The sequence below is a fragment of the Cygnus olor genome, chromosome 12 (genome assembly GCF_009769625.2).
Source record: "Cygnus olor isolate bCygOlo1 chromosome 12, bCygOlo1.pri.v2, whole genome shotgun sequence".
Lineage (NCBI taxonomy): Eukaryota > Metazoa > Chordata > Aves > Anseriformes > Anatidae > Cygnus > Cygnus olor.
Genome location: NC_049180.1, coordinates 21,670,512 through 21,690,184, shown reverse-complemented (window position 1 = coordinate 21,690,184; position 19,673 = coordinate 21,670,512). Strand labels below are relative to the sequence as shown.

The 19,673-nt window shown below is 35.2% G+C and overlaps 1 protein-coding gene across 9 annotated transcripts in view; it reads right to left on the bottom strand.

Annotated features, from left to right (window-relative positions):
- Window positions 1-1,381: 1,381 nt before the first annotated feature.
- Window positions 1,382-19,673, bottom strand: part of DPY19L3 (dpy-19 like C-mannosyltransferase 3) — a 36,129-nt gene continuing 17,837 nt past the window's right edge. For 7 of the 9 annotated variants that reach the window (XM_040571579.1, XM_040571581.1, XM_040571586.1 and 4 more), the window contains 7 exons: window positions 18,515-18,631; window positions 18,023-18,134; window positions 17,424-17,480; window positions 12,892-12,974; window positions 6,452-6,584; window positions 5,528-5,686; window positions 1,382-4,894 (listed from right to left, as the gene is read on the bottom strand). In XM_040571579.1, the coding sequence (XP_040427513.1) occupies window positions 4,733-4,894; window positions 5,528-5,686; window positions 6,452-6,584; window positions 12,892-12,974; window positions 17,424-17,480; window positions 18,023-18,134; window positions 18,515-18,631 (823 nt within the window). In that variant the 3' untranslated portion in view covers window positions 1,382-4,732. Of the gene's footprint in view, window positions 4,895-5,527; window positions 5,687-6,451; window positions 6,585-6,741; window positions 7,152-10,614; window positions 10,710-12,891; window positions 12,975-17,423; window positions 17,481-18,022; window positions 18,135-18,514; window positions 18,632-19,673 lie in introns of those variants that run through there. The other 2 variants (XR_005823800.1, XR_005823801.1) reach the window with 2 other exon arrangements.

Sequence of the window (19,673 nt, the reverse complement as noted above, 5' to 3'; positions counted from 1 at the left end):
AGAGCCTCAGCACATGCTCATTTGCAGCTGTCATGCCCTAATAAAAACTGCTTTTCCTCTTCCTAGGGATTACGAATTGGTTCAATTAATTTATCTGTCTTAATTTGCATGTTGCTCTTTTAATTACCGAGGCAATCCTGAAAGCATATCTTTGCTTGTTCCTCAAACACACCCAGGCACAAGTATTTCAGCCCCTCTACAGAAAAACCTTATCAAAGCCCAGCACCGACATCTCTCAAGAACAGGGACAGCTGCTGTGCCAACAGAAAGCTTTGCAATGAGTGGAGGGGAAGAAAAAAATTAAATAGAAATCATTGGTCCCTACATAGCTGGATTTTCAGTAATCTGGTACTTTCATTAATCTTCTTCCACGGTGTCTACAGAATTTAGCATGTAGTAAGAACATTTTATTGAGTATAAAATATTTGTAAAGGTCTGAAATTTAAATAATCATGTGGATATTAGTACTTATCTGTCTGCTTGCCAACTACATTAATCTTTGTGTTTTTTCCCCTTTTAAAATAACATTTCCTAGCATATATAACATGTATACTAAGCCATATGAAAGCTGATTGTCTTTAGGTCTGACCTACTGGCTAGTACCAGAGTGTCTAGAAGAAAAAACATGGCTATGAAATGAGCAGGATTAGGAGAGTAGGAACAAGCTGAGCAATTTCTTAGTTATGGAAATGATTAAAAAAAGTGGCCGTTTCCTGGGGACTTGCTTAAATTGTTTGCACTATGCTATTGATAACCGTTGGTGAAGACGTTTCAAAAAATGTGGTTCTCTGGAACACTGAATGCTATTTACACAAGCACACCATATCACGCTTATATTCTATTAGTTAAATTAATCTTCCGATTTCCTGTTTGTACCTAATTAACATTGGTGACAAAACTCAAAAAGTTCCTTCTAGGAGTGGTAGTACGTGTGAAGATATTCTGCATTCAGGCATCACAAATTGGAAAAAAAAAAAAACACCACAGCACTACATGCTGGATTATCATATATGTACTTCCACCCATCTTGCTTCTCCCTGCCAAGAGAACATCTAGATTTTTGAAAACATATCTGTGTCAAAACATCTTTATTCAAATAAAGCACGAGCTCTGTAAGGCTTTTCTCCTAAAAGTGTTTCATTTCTACTAAAGCTTGAGTTACAATGCAGAAACAAGCAAATCCCTGGTTAAAGCAAGTTGGCAGAACACAAAGATGATTCAAAAGCCACAGTGATAAATGCCATTTTACAAGCCTGAGAAAGGTCAAAACCTGTCCACTGAAAAAATCTTTTCCTTTCCTTCACATGGACTGAAATAAAGCAGATTCCCTAACAGCGCCTTCCTCAATCCATCCCACCATAAAAACCAAAAACATCTGATCTTCAAATTATGCAATTTATTTAGTATACAGGAGTCATTACATCTCTTTACAACAACAAATAGAATAACTATGTTAGCTCTCACCAACAGAATTGTGAAAGACAAAATGAAAATATACTTATGGTCCTCAAAGGCTTTTTCTCCCCTAAAAACATTCCAGCCACTTGGTAACGTTTTGCCTCTGTGCTCTAAATACGTCATTCAGCGCCAACCAGTCCACTGATAATGCACAGCTTGAGTCCTTCTAGACAATATGTAACACACATGAAATCATGATGGTGTCATTCACATAGCTAGTTATTTCAGATTTTGGTAAGTGCATTGCCACGAGTGGTGTTCATGGGGATGCATCATACTTAATACTACAAAACAGTGATAACACTACAGCCACTTGGCAATAAGGTGTATCAGGATGACGTAGATCAGGAACAGGTGAAGTTATAAAAAAAAAAATGCACATTTTTAATGCAGTAAATATATACCATAGTAAGACACAGGAAGTAGAGAAAATAACCAGACAAGTAAAACACCACATACCTCCTAGAAGTCTCCCGGACTTAGAGCCAACCTCTAGGAACAGGAAGCATAGCCCTTTGTACCACCAGTCCCCACAGCCCAGTAGCTTGGCCAACACCGCTGGCTGCCGTGCCCAGCATGCCTTGCTCTGGCAGGCAAGCCTTTAAATCAGGGCAGAGGAGCGGCTGCTTGCTGTCTGAGTGCTGTGTTGACAAGTGTATGTACCTTTCCTCAGAGCTGGTAGGTGCTTTTGTTCCTTGGCATTTTCTGTTTTACTGTTTTAAAAAGATCGTTCTTCTGAATGCTTTATTAGATAGTTATTGAAATACACCCTTCATCTTAAATCTTTCAAATACAGAAATGTTGGAATAGCTTGGAAGTATCACAAACTACCTGGCCTTAATGACTGCTAGCTGCAAAAATTTCAAAAATGGTTTGTATCTAATGCTTCAAGTTTCTGGTGTGCTACTTTGGGAGATATTAGTGTTATGCAAAAAACTGTTACTGTGGTAGTTCTGGATCAGGAGAGTTGTGGTTTTTATGTGTACCCAAGAGCAAAGGGAGTTTGGATTTTATTTTAAAAAACAAAACTTTTTATTTTCTATAAAAAGGTTTAAATTTCTCTTTTGGCAAAATTACAGGCTGTGTTTTTGAAGAAAAAAAGTCTACTTAATTGTTATAGTCTGGACTTCTAGTCATAGCTGTTACCCACAAATAAATTGTGAAAATCTTGGGGTACCACTGGATCTTGGAATCTCTCATTTCAATCACAAGAAAGTTACTGCACCTTTAAAGAAAGATAAAACCACATTTTAAAATAAGACAGTACAGCCTAGATATACTTTACCTTACATATGCTTGTTTTCAATTACTGTAAGGCACTCATTGAGGAATTCACTGACCCATGCTTTCAGCAAGAACAGGCATGCATCATTACGAGCCTAATTAAAGTTTTAATACTGATTAAAATGTTTTATTATTGTATTATGTTAAACTGCAGTGGTCTCCAGCCTCATTAAGAGGTACAGGATAGAAATTACTCAGGAGTTTCAGTTGCTCAGTTTAACAGCCTAGCTACTGTCAATGTTTGATTTAAATACAGTCTGATTAAAGCATGCTTTCTTTTTGTGTTAGCATGACAGTGTAGAAGGATGTTGAACACTGTTAATGAGTGTTTACTGAATATAAAATTGTTTGAGCATGTGACATAACCATCTCCATCTCTTCAGTAATTTACCTTAGTACAACTGAAAAGGGAAAACATTTAAATCATTTGGAATTGGAACACAGCCTAGTTTTGGAAGCTAATCTCATTACACATCTTGATTAAATTAAATGTGGAATTTGCTATCAGTAGCACTTTAAGTTTCCCATCACTAGAAATTAATTGCAGTGGTAATTATTATAACAGAGTTATTTGCACAGGCCACAAACACTCCTATAGGTGTTCAAATGTTAATTCAACATTGGCCTAGAGGCACTTGATTATTACAGTTCTGTTTTCCATAAGAAACAAATGATCCTAGTGGATGTCTAATTAAAGTTGGAGAGTACTGTTAGACTTTCAGTCAGACTTAATCTCTAATTTCAATATAAAACCAAAGCAGTGCTAAAACACAGTAAAAGTGACATATTACCTACAGAGCATTTAAAAAGTCAATACAATCCACAAAGTTCTAGCCTGGTAAAAAGACAAAGACTACAAACAAATCACAAATTCTCAGGATTGAGGACTGCTTTCATGTAATCTTCCAAACCAATTTAAAATAATTGTAGTATCTTTCTTAGGCTAAAGAGCAACGATACAGTGATTTTTGTGATAAAATAAATGGCCTTGTGACTGGAATAATGTAAAGCAAAGCTCTAATACCCAAACATATTTAAATACCTAAGGTTCCTGTCAATTTTAGGGGTGAATGTTTCTTCTGTAAGGTTGGCAGTGTTCAGTTTTGGTATCTTACTTTTGGAATTCATGTGGGGGGAAAATCGCCCCCCTGTAGTTCATAAAGTACATACAGAAAATAATGCAAGAGTCCAAGGTGAGAAATTCGTGTTTTGTTTGTCCTGAGCATTCTACAAGGATATTTTACAAGGATACATGCAACATGTATCAAGCATGCTCCAACCTTAACTCTCATTAGAAATAGGTAACACTCCATCGTTATATGCATAATGTTATAAAACAGTATGTTTCTGTATCACTAAAAATGCAGGACAACGATTAAAGTTTTATTCTTTAAACTTGTTTGCTGATTCTGTAATCACACCCACAAGCATAGAAACTCGTATCCACATACATTCCCAATGAATTCAAAAAAGAGGCACTCAAAGAGCATAAAGATCTGTCAAAATAGATCACATTGTACAACTAAACACTATTTTTTTAATTAAAGATTCACAAAGATAACACATACTCAGTATAGGAGTAGCATGGCCTGCTTTCATTGCATTTCTGTAACTTTATAGTAAAAATCCAAAACAGTGAGCAGAACTTCATAGGCTAGCTATTCTGCAGTGGTCATGCAGGCCGCTCATTTTGTGTGTTTTTCAGCTGGTTACAACTTGAAAACAATTACATCCTAGGTATTTCACAGGTTGGATTTTATAATCAAAATGGTCCCAGTTAGCATTTATGAATCCATGACAATTTTGGCAACATCAAGAATGTTATCAGAACTAAAACTGTCTTAAAACAAACAAAAAATTGCAGTAATTAAACAAGAAACCATCAATGTAAAATGTCTTACAAATGTGAAATGTTTGTAAACTTCTATATTTTCTAATGTGGGTCCTGGCATTAAAAAAAATACTGAACTTGAAGACATTGTTGGAAATGTTATTTATGCTTAGCAAGTTTGTAAACATGGAATGTTTTGTTTTGAAACACTCTAGTGAAGTGTAAGGTATAAGAAGGCAGATTTTTTTTAATTTCCTCACAGAAGCGAGGATACAATGAAGGCTTCAAATCAGGTTCATTCTCTCCCAAACCGTCCATGATCTGTAATGAAATTGAACAACTTTGTGAAATATCTTTAGCCAATTCAGTTACAAAAAATAACAAGAAACCGAAAACAACCTTGGTGATACATTCAGAGGGTCAGACTGGCCAGATTTGTTAACAGTGACTGTGTGAAACAAGTGAGAGGAAGAAAGTAACATGAAACCAGTAAGATTTACAGTATCATTGTCTCTACTATGGACAAAATGCTAACTTGTCAGTGGCAAGTATCTGCTTTGGGTTATGTGGTCTGCTACCATTCCATGTTATTAGCTCTAGAAATGTTTGACAATTCTCCTTACACAACAGAGTAATACAACTGTTTACTTTTCCTGAGGGAACCAAAGCTATGAAGTGATTTACCCTGTGAAAGGGAGCATTATTTGTATTCTGTTCATCTGATGCTCAGCAGAAGTGATTGCTTATTTTGCACAGGTTGAATTCCATCAAATACTATTAAAAGCAAAGAGGGTTCAATCTGGCAATTTTGAGAATGTCTAAAAGCTCCATTAGGTTTTACTTGCTACACTTATGATGAAGTGGAAATAACCCAAGCTACTCCAAATCTTAACTGAGCTTCAACAAGAAGCTAAGCAAAATATTTTCTGTATAAATATTGTATGAAATACTTACGTGGCCGTTAGCTATATCAAGTAGGTCACGTAACCTACAGCCTCTACTATGTCTTCTTTCATAGCAAATACTGTCTTCTAGGATCACATAGTCCGTGCCAAAGGATCGCAGTATTCTGTAAACATCTTCAGGAGATCTCTTGGCATAGATCTGATAAATCTATAATAGAAGAAAACTGAGTTGCAAGGTAAGTGCATAATCACTACCTATTTGTTTGCTCTTTCATGATTCTGTTATTTTGAACCAGAGGAAGAATTGAGATTGATAAGCCACATGATGTGAATTAGGTATTTCAAAAACAAACAAAATAAACACCAACAAAACCAACAACCCATCTTTATTCAGTATCCATTTACAGCCTCTACAAGATGGTATGCATACTATGATGCACAATAGTGTTGCTGCTGGCTATGAAACTGAAAGATACTGCTGCTGTTTTCAGAAAGGCCTTGGTAGATGCCTGTAAAACTTTCAGAAATGTCTAAATTACAGGAAAGGATTGCTCTACACAGTCTCCCTGTGCAGAGTTTCTCAAGGTAGTTTCTATATAAAATGTTATGTGCTGTTATGTCTGGGAACTCAAGGGACTATCAGGCAAATCAGGAAGTGCTCCATGTGAGTTTAACAGCCCGACTGGGCAGCAGGATCTGTAAATGCCAACAGTACCTAACAGCTTGTTCAGAACTAGCCATCTAGTTCAGTTATTCAGACATACACCAGCTGTCAGAAGTGACTTAGCAGATGCCCAAAGCACTGAGTTTCACAAATGAAATTATATTCTGGAACTGCATCTGAAAATCAGTTAGAGCAATGCATAAAGCACGTGATGTCACTTGCACTATGCCATTAGAGATTGTACGTGTTTTCCTGAACAGAGCCAGTGACATGAATAGGAATTAGCTTAAGCAATTGCAATACTCTTACCTGTTTTGTTCTCTCTCTCAGATGTTTATCCTCATAATGGGGATGATTAGTTAACGTCCGTCCAGTGCACAGTTTGACTCCTGCTAATAGCTGCATGCTTCCAGCAAACACTGCTGTGTTTGGAGTGTTTGACCTAAACAAATGTTGATAAGTCTGAGGAAGTCTCTGTGGGGGTATTTTTGCATCACTTGTTATAGATCCAATGGAATGAAAAAACATTTTTCTGTCTTCATTATTCAGGGAGCAAACTGTTAAGCAACCATCATTTTTCTCAAATATGAGGCCTTGAATTCCAATATTTCCTTTAATGATGTACTCTTAAAAGTGTACAATAAATCACAATAATAAATACATGGAACTGTAAATAACAAATACATTATGAGGAAATTTAGGGAAAACATGATCCTGAAAATGTTCACTAATTCCAATTTCATATGTTTCTTGGGCTCACAGAACCTCTCAATATTCATAAATTTCTACATCCTAATTATTTAAAAAATTCAGGAAACTTATTGTGACTTACATTTGTATGTGATGCAACGTATTCTACGTAAAACAGATAATCTGAATGCAAAAACTTGTTCCTGGTATTCATATGGAATGAAAATTTTGCCGTGTCACACACATCAATCTTCCTATTCCAGCAATTGTGGGAGAGAAATTATGAGGAAAGTCACCCTCACTGCAAAAAGCATGGTTCCTGTTGGAGGATCAGGGGATGCAGCGTGGGGAAAGAGGCCAGACAGAAATACTATGGATTATTGATACAGTGATCTCATCTGAAAATCAAAACCAATGCCTAGAATTGTTACCTAAATAAGTCCTGGTGTTTTGGGATTGTTTAAACACTTCCCCCAAGAAAGCACTGTTTTGCCCATACTCCCCCAACAAGTTTAGAACCTGAAATATATTAAGACACAGTAGAAGAAAAAAAGTGTTAAACATGCCAGGCAAGAGAGGGTACTATAATTTAAGGCTAATAAAAGTGGTGATAGTATGCCAATTGCTTAACTGGTTTCTAGCCCTTAGTGGGCATATAACTAAGGGACGTTCTAGGAAGAGATTAAAACAACAGAAAGAAGCATATACTAAGCCAATTAATTTTAAATTGAGGGAACATGAATAGATGCCTAAAATCCAAATGCATGCATGCATGGCACCTATGATAGTCAAACAAGTGTGACACTTCAGGGTGTGCTTAGGGAGCCTTTTGAAATTGCAGCTACAAACTCAGTCATCTTTAAGCTCAATGACAGGCTTGGAAATGTTGAGACAAGTATTAGCTTTTACTATTCCTTTGCAAGAGATTATGCTTATAAATGAATTAATAACTACAAACCCTTCCTACAAATTCTTGCATTGCTATATTGATCTCATCTGGGACAGGCAGAGATGGTACTTTTAATATGATAGTTTAACTTTACTGATTTACTAGTTCTTCAGTAGCTTCACTTGGAATTCTGCAAATATTTTATCTCCTTTAAAATTTCTTTTACTTAAAACATTGAAAATCATTAAGTGTCATGAAGTAAATGTTTTATTAAAAGAAATTAATTCATCTTAGAATATTATGCAAATGTAATGGTACTGACAGGCTGTCAGCTAGGATTCATCCTTGCATCTGCAAGAAAGCACAGTTCTTTAGACTAAGCTGAAAACACGTGGACTAGGTTCACATGGGAACTTCAGAGAGCTTAAGACACCTAAATAGAAAATGATGATTCTGAATGCTTTCAATATGTCTGTGTTACTGTGGGAAGTCTGTTTCAGTTCCAGATTAGTTCAAGTTTTATAGATCAGCAATACTTATCTCCTGACTTGGCCTCATCCAGGCAATTTGGCACCTCTGATTCCTGAAGTGCCCAGGAGCAAACTTGCAGAATCAAGCTTTTCTTAAAAAAAACAAACTCACAAGCAAACAAAAACAGCCTACAGCCTCTTTTCTTACAAAAGAATCTTCAGGAGATGGCGACGGTTTCCTTTTGTCATTACTCACTGGTTAAAACGCTTGTCCAAAATGTAGAAGATGCGCAAGGTTCAATTCCCCTGTTCCTAAAAGTAATCCCTCTTGCCCAGGAGGGGTGAAATACAGTTCAGTGCATTCTTTATTTTTTGGGCATTAAGAGCTTTGACCATTTTCCCTCCTGCTATACTTTAAAAGCAATACAATGATCTTCTCTTGCTTTCCAAAAAATTGGCTTACAGGCCTTGGTCCTGGATGGAATTGGGAACAAGGTATTCCAGGTGAAGTTAGATGTTTCCCCAAGACTTAGATTTACATATCTGAAGCCCTACATGTACCACTGCCCATATTTTACCCGGGCCAGCTCAGACAGTTCCCAGGCCAACAACCAGTGTGACCTTCATGTGATTCTAATCTCTAGTTATTATCTTGAAGAACTTTAACTGGCAGCTGCTACTGAGCTTTCATCTTCTGAAACAACCACTAGAGGGGGACGTGACAATTAACTAATATTTTTCAGGTACAGGATAATTTCTACATTTCATGCAAGCATCTTTCTCTAATACTTCTACCTACGTCAGTCACTAACTGCTGTGGACTGTATCCAAGGCAGCTAATGTGCTTCAAACCACTGAATGACACTTCTCTATTATAGAAAAATGAAGCAATTTTTACAAATGTCTGAACAAATGATGTATAAAATGAAAGGATAATTTGTTTTCATAGCTTTCCCCCAAGCCCCATACCACACTGCCAAACCTGCAAACAATTTATTCTGTATGAAATGTCACTAAATAATGACAAGGACTTACAGGTCAAACTGATTTACATTATGTAATTTAAATGTCATTCCAAGCAGACTTAATGGCATTTTGAACAAATAATTTCATTTATTTTTGAAGCTCTAAGCCTTCAACAAGTTAATTACAGCTCAACTAATGCATAAACTAACCACTACAGTATAATGTGTGAAGCTTTTCTTTATCTAAATTTAAGAATGTAGAGAATTATGTAAATACTAAAGAATAACTCATTAAAAAGAAAAGGGCTTCACAGGAATTACAGGTCTATGCTCAACTTGCACAGATTCTAAAAGTTGTAGTAATTCTTTCTGTTAATAAGCTGCTACAGAATTATTGCAAGTTTGTTTTAAGGAAGCCCTACCAAAATGGCAAATGTTGTAATCACAGGTTATATCATTAGAAAGAAAAATAGCTATTTCTATTTACTGAAAGTCCTCCAGAGTTAAACTCAGTAGTCAGCTTTCAAAGGTATAAAATCAGGTAAGTCTCAAATTATTCCTTTCTTAGCACTTGGATGTGAGATGAATAAACAAAGCAAAGGGACTTGAGAAAAGGAAATTCTGAAAAGGACTTCTCAAGCATGCCACTCCCGAATCTTCTTTTTCTTGAAAACAAGGTCTTTTTAATTGCAGAACGCTCTACTAAAATATAGCTGAAACTGGTAGGCAGTAAAGCATATGCAATGAGACTATCATGGTCTTCCCCCTCCTCTCGTTTGGAAAGATAGAAAATAACAGAAAATGACAGCCACAAAGAAAGAGCAACAAGATGCATTTTTGTTAGTTCCAGCCTCAATTTCTTGCATGCACACATTGTTCACATAAAGGAGTGCACCTACACTGGTGGGATAAACATCGTTCTCAGGCACTACCAAGTTCGTGCTTGAATTTTACAGGCAAATCAGAGTCAATAGCAAAGGGTAAGCCCAAGAATTTCAGGAAAGAGTAATTTAAACAAGTGTAATATTGCCCTTAAAGTCTGGAATATGTGTTGATTTCAGTATGATTACCCTTGAAAATCAGTCATGTAGGTAAGTAAGAGTGAAGAGTTAAAATTTATAGCTGGCTTAAAATTAAAATATAGCTGTTAATACAAATTACTGGATAAAAGAACTCCTATCAAAACATGGGCATTCTATTTTTGTAACCTTAGCTGCACTTTCAAAATTTGGGGGGGTCTCCACTAAAATAGAATTTGCCTGATTGATCCCCATGTCTGAATCAAATCCATTTGACACACAACTATGCTCTGCCAAATCTTAGTCTCAGTTGACTTCACCACTATTTTGGCTGTTGTCTGAAATTTCTTAAATTAACAACAAAACCAAAAAAACAAACAAAAACCACCTTTTCTATGATTTTTATTAACTATTAAGACATTGCTTCTTAAACACTTACCAGAAGAAAACAGAGTAGGGAAGTTCACGCTACTGATTTGCTCATTCTACTGATATTCTTCCCCATCTCACAAATGAGCATGTTGTTCCTGTTGTCTTAGGGAGAAAGACCAAAACTAAGAATTTTAATGTACCTCCCATCTGGGAACAATGCTATGAACTATCCCTGTGTTACTGGTAGGACCTTTTTGACCTCTATTTTTTTTTTCTTTACTAACTAGAAAAATGAGGTGGAGGGTAGGAAACAACAAGACTGGGATATGCAAGCTCATTATGTCAAAAATTGTGCTCTAGAATAGATGCAGTCCGATACTATGCAGGCACTTTATTTTAAAGATATAAACCAGTATATCTTCCTGAAAATGTTATGCTAATGTTAGTAAGGGAAGGAGTTAATACATCTGAGACCCTTCATAGTGGACAGACTAATAGTTGGCTATGATTCAGACTATATATCTGTATATTTGGCCAAGTTAATATGCATTTAGATCTAAGCAGATCAAGAGATGTGGAGAGACTGCAACACAGATGAGTTATTCATAATTCAATGCTATATGTGACAAATTAGAGCACCTTATGCTGAGTTTTAGTAATGAATGATTAGTTCCTGATACCAACCTTGCCAGATCATTAATTGTAGCAGAGTTATCAAGTGTCAGTATCATAAAATACTTTTCTTACGCATCAAAACTTAAGAAAATCAGTCCCACTTTTAGAAACTTACCATTATTTTTTGTTGGCTTGTATTTAATGCACTAATAATTAACTCTTCTTTGTATGAATAATATGTCTAAACAAAATAAATTCCAAATAGAAAATTTACCTCTAATTGTCTGTCATAACATGAAAAGAGGACAAGCACCGGTTTAGCATTTTCAGCACTAAGAACATATGAAAAATTATTCTCATTGCATCAAGTCAAATCCAGTTCATGACTGGGAGTAACTCCACATGCATATTTTATGTATAAATCCATATATATAACTCCATATATTGTACATAGGAGACCTGAACTATCAGACATTTACCATCTTTTACTAAAACAGTAGTGCTAAATTGAACTGGCTGGTAAACATTAGTCACAAAAATGTGTCAATATGGCTGCAGAGATTCTAAATGATGGAAAAAACATGGCCTGCTTTCAAAATAAGTCAGGGAAGGCTTGTAATGCATTTTACTTCTGAATTACTCCGTCTAGTTTATGGATTAAAAATACAAGATTATGGAGTACAAATATGCTGCTATGGGTAGAACGGTCTGGGTGAGTGGCTTCCCTGAAATTCACTGCATATGAAAACACGATAGAGGGTTCCAAGGAAATACTAGGTCAGTGCTAAATGTAATATGTCTAGAATAGAAACTGATTTTGAAAAATAAATAAAATGCTCCAAATAAATAAAAATCCCAGGAATATCTCTATATTAACCTGAACTTAACCTGAAAGATTTTAGTGGTTAACTGTATGTTAATAGAATATATCTCTTAAATTCACAATCCTCCAGAAATGTCCTATTTGGCCCTTTTTATCAGATCTTCTACTTGTAGTATTCTAAACTGTTTTCATCAAAAAAGTACTTTTCTATGCTTTGTGAGAAAGCAGAAGTGATGAGGTGGGGCTGAAATGATTCTCACACTCCTGAAACAGATTTTGTACCTGTGTTTAGCCTTGTCAAGTTCAATTACAAATATTTTGTTTACAGTTTGGAACATATGCTAGGATTCATTCTAGTAAGTAATTCTACTATTTTAAAGGTCAAGAAACATACCGTAGGGTACAGATTTCCTGGCCCTACAACTGTACATAACAGTTTTTTATAATTATAAACATTCTATTTTTTTCTTAAAGAAAAAGAAAAGGGCGTGGGAATGGGTGGAGGACTGGGAAATCAAAAGAAAATTGTTTCAATACAAAGAACTACTAATGTAAATAGGTAGACATAATATGATGGAAGAAGCTTGACACCTCCAAAATGACTCTTTCAGTTGGGAAAACTGTGTGCTTACGGGAGCAAATGGCATCAACTGCTTTCCTGGCACACATGCAATACAGTAGCATGATACTGAACCAGAAAAAAAGCAGGCTGGGGGGACTTTGCATATTGCTGTCCTCCACAGTCGTTAATATGCTAACCTCTAAATACCCCATTCATCTGCAACTATCTCTGTGGGTCACCAGAGATCACTGATGACCTGTGACAAATAAAACAGAGGACTATAACTAAGAACATTAGATTTACATAAAAAGCATTTAACTTAAATAGAGAAAAAATCCTCTTACTTAATCCAGTTCATCAGCTCCACAGTGTCTGGGTCATAGAATTCTCTCAGCTCTGACAATTCATCCATTATTCCTGGCCAGAACTACAATGAAAAGAAAATAAAATGAAGACAGAATGAACAAAACAACTTCTGGATGTTGAATTATTTCCTCTCAGTTGGTAATTGATCTTGTCCAGCTCATTGATTGCAAGAGTTAAGCATATCTACCCTTCTTATGAAGGATATGTGACTGTCATTACAACATAAACACACAGTTTCAAAGTTATAGATACGCAGCTCTTGCTAGATGACCAAAAGGAACTTAATAACCTGTTGTGGTGAGCTTCAGGAGCTTTTCTCAGAGCTCTGGAAAACTCTCACTGGAGTGGGTGGTTCTGGTGAGAGGTTTTCAAAACTCTGTTATAGTTTAAGATCAGTTTATATCTTAATACTTGTGGGAAACCACAAGTTGTCACCAAATGTGATTGTTGTGCATTGTATCTGCTTTACACATGAGCCATTTCCTTTCCCTGGACTATAGAATGAATGGTAATATTTTAAGTTATTTATTGACAAGGCAAGCTTTAAGAAAAAGATCAAGAAAAAGAGTCGTCATATAACAGTTCAGTGCATGACAGACAAGCCATTAAACAATGTCAATGATTATAGGAGAAGGAAAGGCACCAGAATGTGACATTAACGTTAGAAAAGCAACTTACAACTAAATGCAAAGAGGTAGGAGATGTGTATCAGAAGTTAAAATCATTACATGTGCTAAGGATGCCTTTAATGGCATTTCAGAAGTTTGAATTAAGAGAACCACTAAAGGAAAAACGGAGAGTATTAGTGAATGGTGACTTCCCATCTGGGGAAAACATTTCAAAACTTACTGAAGACAGTACATAAATCAAAGTTGGAGGAAGGAAATGAGAAGGACTGAAACGGATTTTTGAAAGCTGACCAAAAAAAGAAACAACCAACCCACCACACTAACAGAACAGAGATTTATTTGAAGGGTGTCTTGTTCAAGCTAGAGAATATTCAAGGGCAAAAGGGAACAATTAAGAAACACAATGACAGTGTTAATGACTGATAGTTTTACATCTGTCTTTACTACAGAGGACATTGTGGTGAAACCTATTCCAGACCTGCTTGTTTAGATAATAAGGATTGCTGGCTTGCAAAGTCACTGGAAAAAAGTGTAAGAAAAACCTCTTGATGATCTAAAAAACCATAAATCATCCAATTTAGATAATTTTCATCCAAGAGTTCATGAGGAATTTGAATGTGATGCTGCTGAGCTACTTAGCAAAAATATGCATTCTTTTACTACAAGTGTAATTATGTAGGAGGGCTGGGGAGCAGGAGATATAATTGGGTCATCTAAGACACTTATTAGCTTAACTGTCTATTTGATACATTTGTTAAAGTAATACTGACTGGTAGACTGAGAAACGTCTAAAAGACAGTTGTGGCAGAATCACAGCCTTAGTAGTGTTTTGGAAAGTACTGCAGTGTTATATTTCTGCTCTTCTGAAGATCTCCCAAGACATTGGTAAATAAATTAAACAGTTGTAAAATGAGACTTTAGAGTCTAATAACAGAACAAAAATTCCTCTCTTCACTGCTGAACTATCCCAGGTAGCCAAATGTTTTGAAAGCTTGGAATGCCAATTGCTTGGAGTCCCTTCAGACTGGAGACAGAAGGAAAAGGACTCTGCTTTGAGTCTAGATTATGTTGCGAACCTGCCATGCAATGAATATACACCTTGAGGATATACACTGGGCAATTTAAACTCAATGCTTGCGATAAGAACTCAGGAATTTTTAAAAGCTTGTAGGTGTCCCCACATAAAATCTTTTAATTCTATCTAGAAAGTCTAGAATTTAAATAATTATCCCAGCCATAAATTTGGAGGTGCTAAACAGGTCACTGAGGTTCCTAGCAGTTCAGCACTTTTCAAATACAAGGCTAGTAATTTTGATTTCAAAAAGTTTAAGTATTAATTATTTGGCCTCTAAGTGTAAAGCAGAAACTACCACATTATAAATATATACTGTTGGCCTAAGAATGAAAAATAACAATCTTCTTAGGAACTGAATTAAATATTATGAATAAAAATAAACATATTTTCTTTTGTCATTTCTTCTCCAGACTTTCACGTTCACAAACTTTAGGTGTAAAGGATAAATACATACAGTACATACAAGGAGCTCTTCAGCCAAAGACAGCTCAGATCATTGGTATATGTTGAGCTATGAGCTCAAACAAATATATGTATACCTTTGGAGCAAAAGGACTTGGCCGTGATAAAGATAAAAATGCAGTTTAAGAAACTGTATGAATTAATAGTTTAGTAGCAAAGCAAAATCAAGATTATTTGCCAGAAACAGTAACTGCAAACTTGCTGAAGCTCAGGAACCAATTTCCAGTACCAACAATTTATTTAGGAATGACTGACATGCAAACACAATTTGATGGGTATTACTCTGTTGAGAAAAATGCAGTTGACACTGATACAACCAAAATCTATCTATAAAAAATATGAAGTGAAATATGGAGAATATTTAGTACTGCATTATATCCTCGTGTTTATCTGTGACACAGCTAAAGAATGCACAGAGATACTACAGTACGTTTACATGAAACCTGAAAGACAGCTAGCATTTTAGTTGAATCTGTATCCAAATAAATTATTGTTCAAGTGATGTACTTAGGACTCTGTAACCGCAAGCCTCAAAAGAAGCTTTCATTAGCTTATTCAGGATTAGGTTAATAATCCCATAAAACTCCTATTTTGAGAAATGGCACTGAAGGGCTCTTCTGACAAATGTATGCATAACAGGTAATGTAGTACAAATTTACAGACACTACTAGCACAAGAAAACTAGCTATGATGGCCAGTTAAACTTTGTGGTGAATATGTAGGACACTTGTGCATCTGAGCAGTTACTGTGCATGAACAGATTAATTCTTAACTGGGAAGGAGAAAGATGAGTAAGTCTCTTATCAAAAACTCCTTGCTCTGTCAGTTTTCACGTAAAGGTTCTGGAAGAATAATAAATAAATACTTTCTCAAAGAATTGATGGATAGTTTCTGGATCTCTCCCTCTAAGAATTTTTATTCTAATCATTGACAGGGAATCTAGTGACAAGTTTTACCTGTCAGCTAGACTTCTTTCCTGAAAGCTCACTATTATTGCTTTGTGGAAAAAAAAAAATACAAATATATCCATTCATCTGTACTTGCAAGAATTGACTTTTGAAAGACAAAAATACCAGGTTGATGTATTTTTTTATTCCCACTGAGCACTTCTAAAAATTGTATTTTTAATGTCAATAAAAATGATTTCCTATATTTAGAAGAAACACAAAAAATAAGGCTCATCAGGCAGACTGAGCACAACTACAACTGATCTAAAGCATATGAAAATCATTGATTTTTGTTGACTTTAGAATTGAATCTGACAGATTCAGGAACTTTGTATCTGCTCATGGAGAGTAGGAGGAAAAGTATTTCTAGCTAATCTGTCACATTAAACCATTAGAATGTTATGCTCTTAGGATCATCTGTGTCAAAAGAAATGGCATTATTTTGATTATTTTCAGAGATGATAGAAAGGGAAAAGATGATAGAAAACCTCCTCCTCAGCTAGCACACCAATGAAAAAAATCCTAGAAAATCCTCTAGCAGAGCAACAGGAAAATTTAAGTAGAATTCATCAGTGTAACTTTGCTAAATAAACTTTTTTTTTTTTTTTAACTTTTTGTTTCACTGTATTAAAGTGGAGGAGCAAAGAACATACTTCTGGAGTGAACTCTTAGCAACTTTCTTAACTGTTACGCTTTACTACTACCTTTTTAACTTTAATAATGCAAGTCCACCCGGAGTTTCTCTGAAGGTAATTATTTAACAGAAATAGTCTCATCTCATACTAGGTCTTGCAGAAAAAATGTCTGCAACCAAGTGGCTTCTGATTTTTTTTTCTTTACAAATGCAGATTAAAAGGATGGTATGCCCATTAATTTAATGATATAATTGTCACTGCTGTGACAGACTAACAGACTAATAAACTTGTAAAAGTTATTATTTTAGCCTATTATTTATGCTTTTTCGGTCTGTTCTGTATTTTAAAATGTCAGAGGAGGCACTACAGTAGAGAATGTTTTGATTATTTCTACTCCTACAATGCATCATCGCTCAATTTAACAATCTGCATCTTATCTGCACACTATCTGCAACTTAGTTAAAATCAAAACAGATAACTTAAATTTCCAGAAAGTAAGGCATATAAATCATACCTGCTAACTTATGCATATAATTAGACAAACATTTGTATCTATGAACAATCCTTTGGATCAAATGAGTAATCCTTTAAATGTAGTATCTTATGCATAAAGGTATATGCACTTTAGGCAAGTCTATCATAATTTTTAAAATTCAGCTACAACTTTCCATGCAATTATGTGCAGACAACATCTCCTTAGTAAAAAATGAAAATCGAATGCAATTAAAGAATGCCAAAACACAGAGAGAGAAAAATACTTACCTTATATGAAATGTACAGCAATGTAATTATTGGTATGGAATATTTAATCACTTGTGTCTAAAAGAAATCACAAAAAAAAGGTTATTCTGATGATACATCTTTTCTATACTTTTCAATCTATTGATATATGACATGCTTATGTGGTAGAATTTACACATTTTGAATTTTAAGTTCATATTCTCATTTTGTTTTCAAGTAAAGCCCTTATTATACATCTACCACAAAATGATGGATTTATATCTGTTTAATCAATCTTCTACCAAGGTAAAACGCTGTATTGTTGAGTTTAACAGACTGTAAAGTTCTCTTCAGACTGCTGATGATTTCTTAGTATGGTGACTAAGACTTTTTTTAGTAAAATTGTAGTTATTTTTCACAGCTACGTCAATATTGCCATCTAGTGTATTCAAATGGAATTGTTTAATATATAAAATACTGGAAAATGTATTTTACTTGATAAGTTTATACAAATATACTTCAGAAATAACTAGTTTAAGAGGACTACAAACAATATTTGCAGTTTTGAGTCTTGATTGACTTAGCTATGAAGCAAAAATTAACTTGAAATTAACATGAAATCCAGTAAGTATAGTGCCAACCCGCTGTGATGTGTAGAGATGAACACATTTCAGGATTAGTCGCCATACTTCTGTACTACACAGGCCAAAAGATGCAAATACACACATGTGGGATGTCCACAGGTACTTCATTCTGAAAGAATGCACACAAATTTTTTGCTCATCATCTGGAACTCTGCTAAGCTGTACTGATGACAGCAGTTATATTACAGACATTTTGAACACAGTGTTCGTGGACTTTCAAGTCTCTGAAATAATTTAATGAAAGATCAACATTACACTTTGCTATGTGCTCTTGAAAACATATCTGCTCCCCAAATTCCAAACAATATTTTTTGGCACAATTTGGAGAAATGTCTCAGTCAAGAGGAAGTGATACACCAAGGAGAGAAAAGAAGATTCGTGGCCCTATCAGTTCATGGTCAGCATTTTACACTCTTACTAAAATATATTGTCTACAAAAACCTTTAGAATAATAATAACAACAACAACAATAACAACAAAAAAATGTACCTCATTGTGCTTAATGCCAGACACCCAAAAAGAACTGTGTGAATTAAGTTGTAAGCAGCATCAGGCTTCAGTATTATTGTGTATTCTTCTGCTTTTTCCTGAACTTGATTTGAACCACTGATTAAACACAAGAAACAAAGTGTTATATTAAGTTCTGTTACACACCTCATATAGTAGTTGGCAGTATTTTAAAAAAGCACATTTAATCCTGATTCAAAAGAGCAATACTGCTACTATCAGCCCACAATCTTATATTACATCTACGATATAATTAAGCCTGATAGCACCAGCCTGATAGAGCAACAGGTATCTATTTTCATGTCTGGTTTTCTGCATGGGCAGTGGGTTTAAATAAGTTGTTTGAGAATGAGACACAATTGTTTACAGAAAGGTATACTTGAACAACTTGGTCTATTGCTTGAAGCAGCTACTCCCACAGGACTCACAAGGCTTTTGATGACAGTAAAAAACTTTACTATGTTTTGTGAGGGTTTTCCCGTTTGTTTTTGGGTGGGGGGGTAGTTGACATAACTGGGTCAGTATTAAAAACTGCAGTAAAGTCTTGGATTACATTAAAGGTTACAGAAATAAATAGCTGTAGTCTTTTGTTAGTTTTTAAAAATTGACTACTGCAATTTCAAGATGTCATCTGAATGCCACCAAAATGCCTCGTAGACAACTGACTTCACAATCACCATATCATAGTTTTAGAATCATTATGTGTCAGACCCTCTCTCACTCCCCTTTGCCCTCCACAGCTTTTTCTTATTTTCCATAAAGCCTACAATGATTGATATTAGTAATACAATACTCCTTGATTTTTGGTTAATCAGGTTTTCTATCATCCCTTCTGACTTTTGCCCACATTATAAATGTAAAACTGAGTAGTCTGTAATTAACCATTTACTTAAAAAATATATATTTAAATTAGTATATAGTACTAATTTTCTTCTACTGTTCTGTAAATTCCTCCAAATCCTACACCTTAGCGACAGGAACTAATCAAAATTATCTGGTGGCAGGTGATGGACAGTTCCAGTCTACCATTCTTGACACCTCTTTACAGAGATTGCAACAGTTCAGGTAAGAGTATGTTAGTTCCTATCTGGGCAGCTTGAGGATACCCACCAGGGAAATCTTTGAGTACCTTGCACAGGGG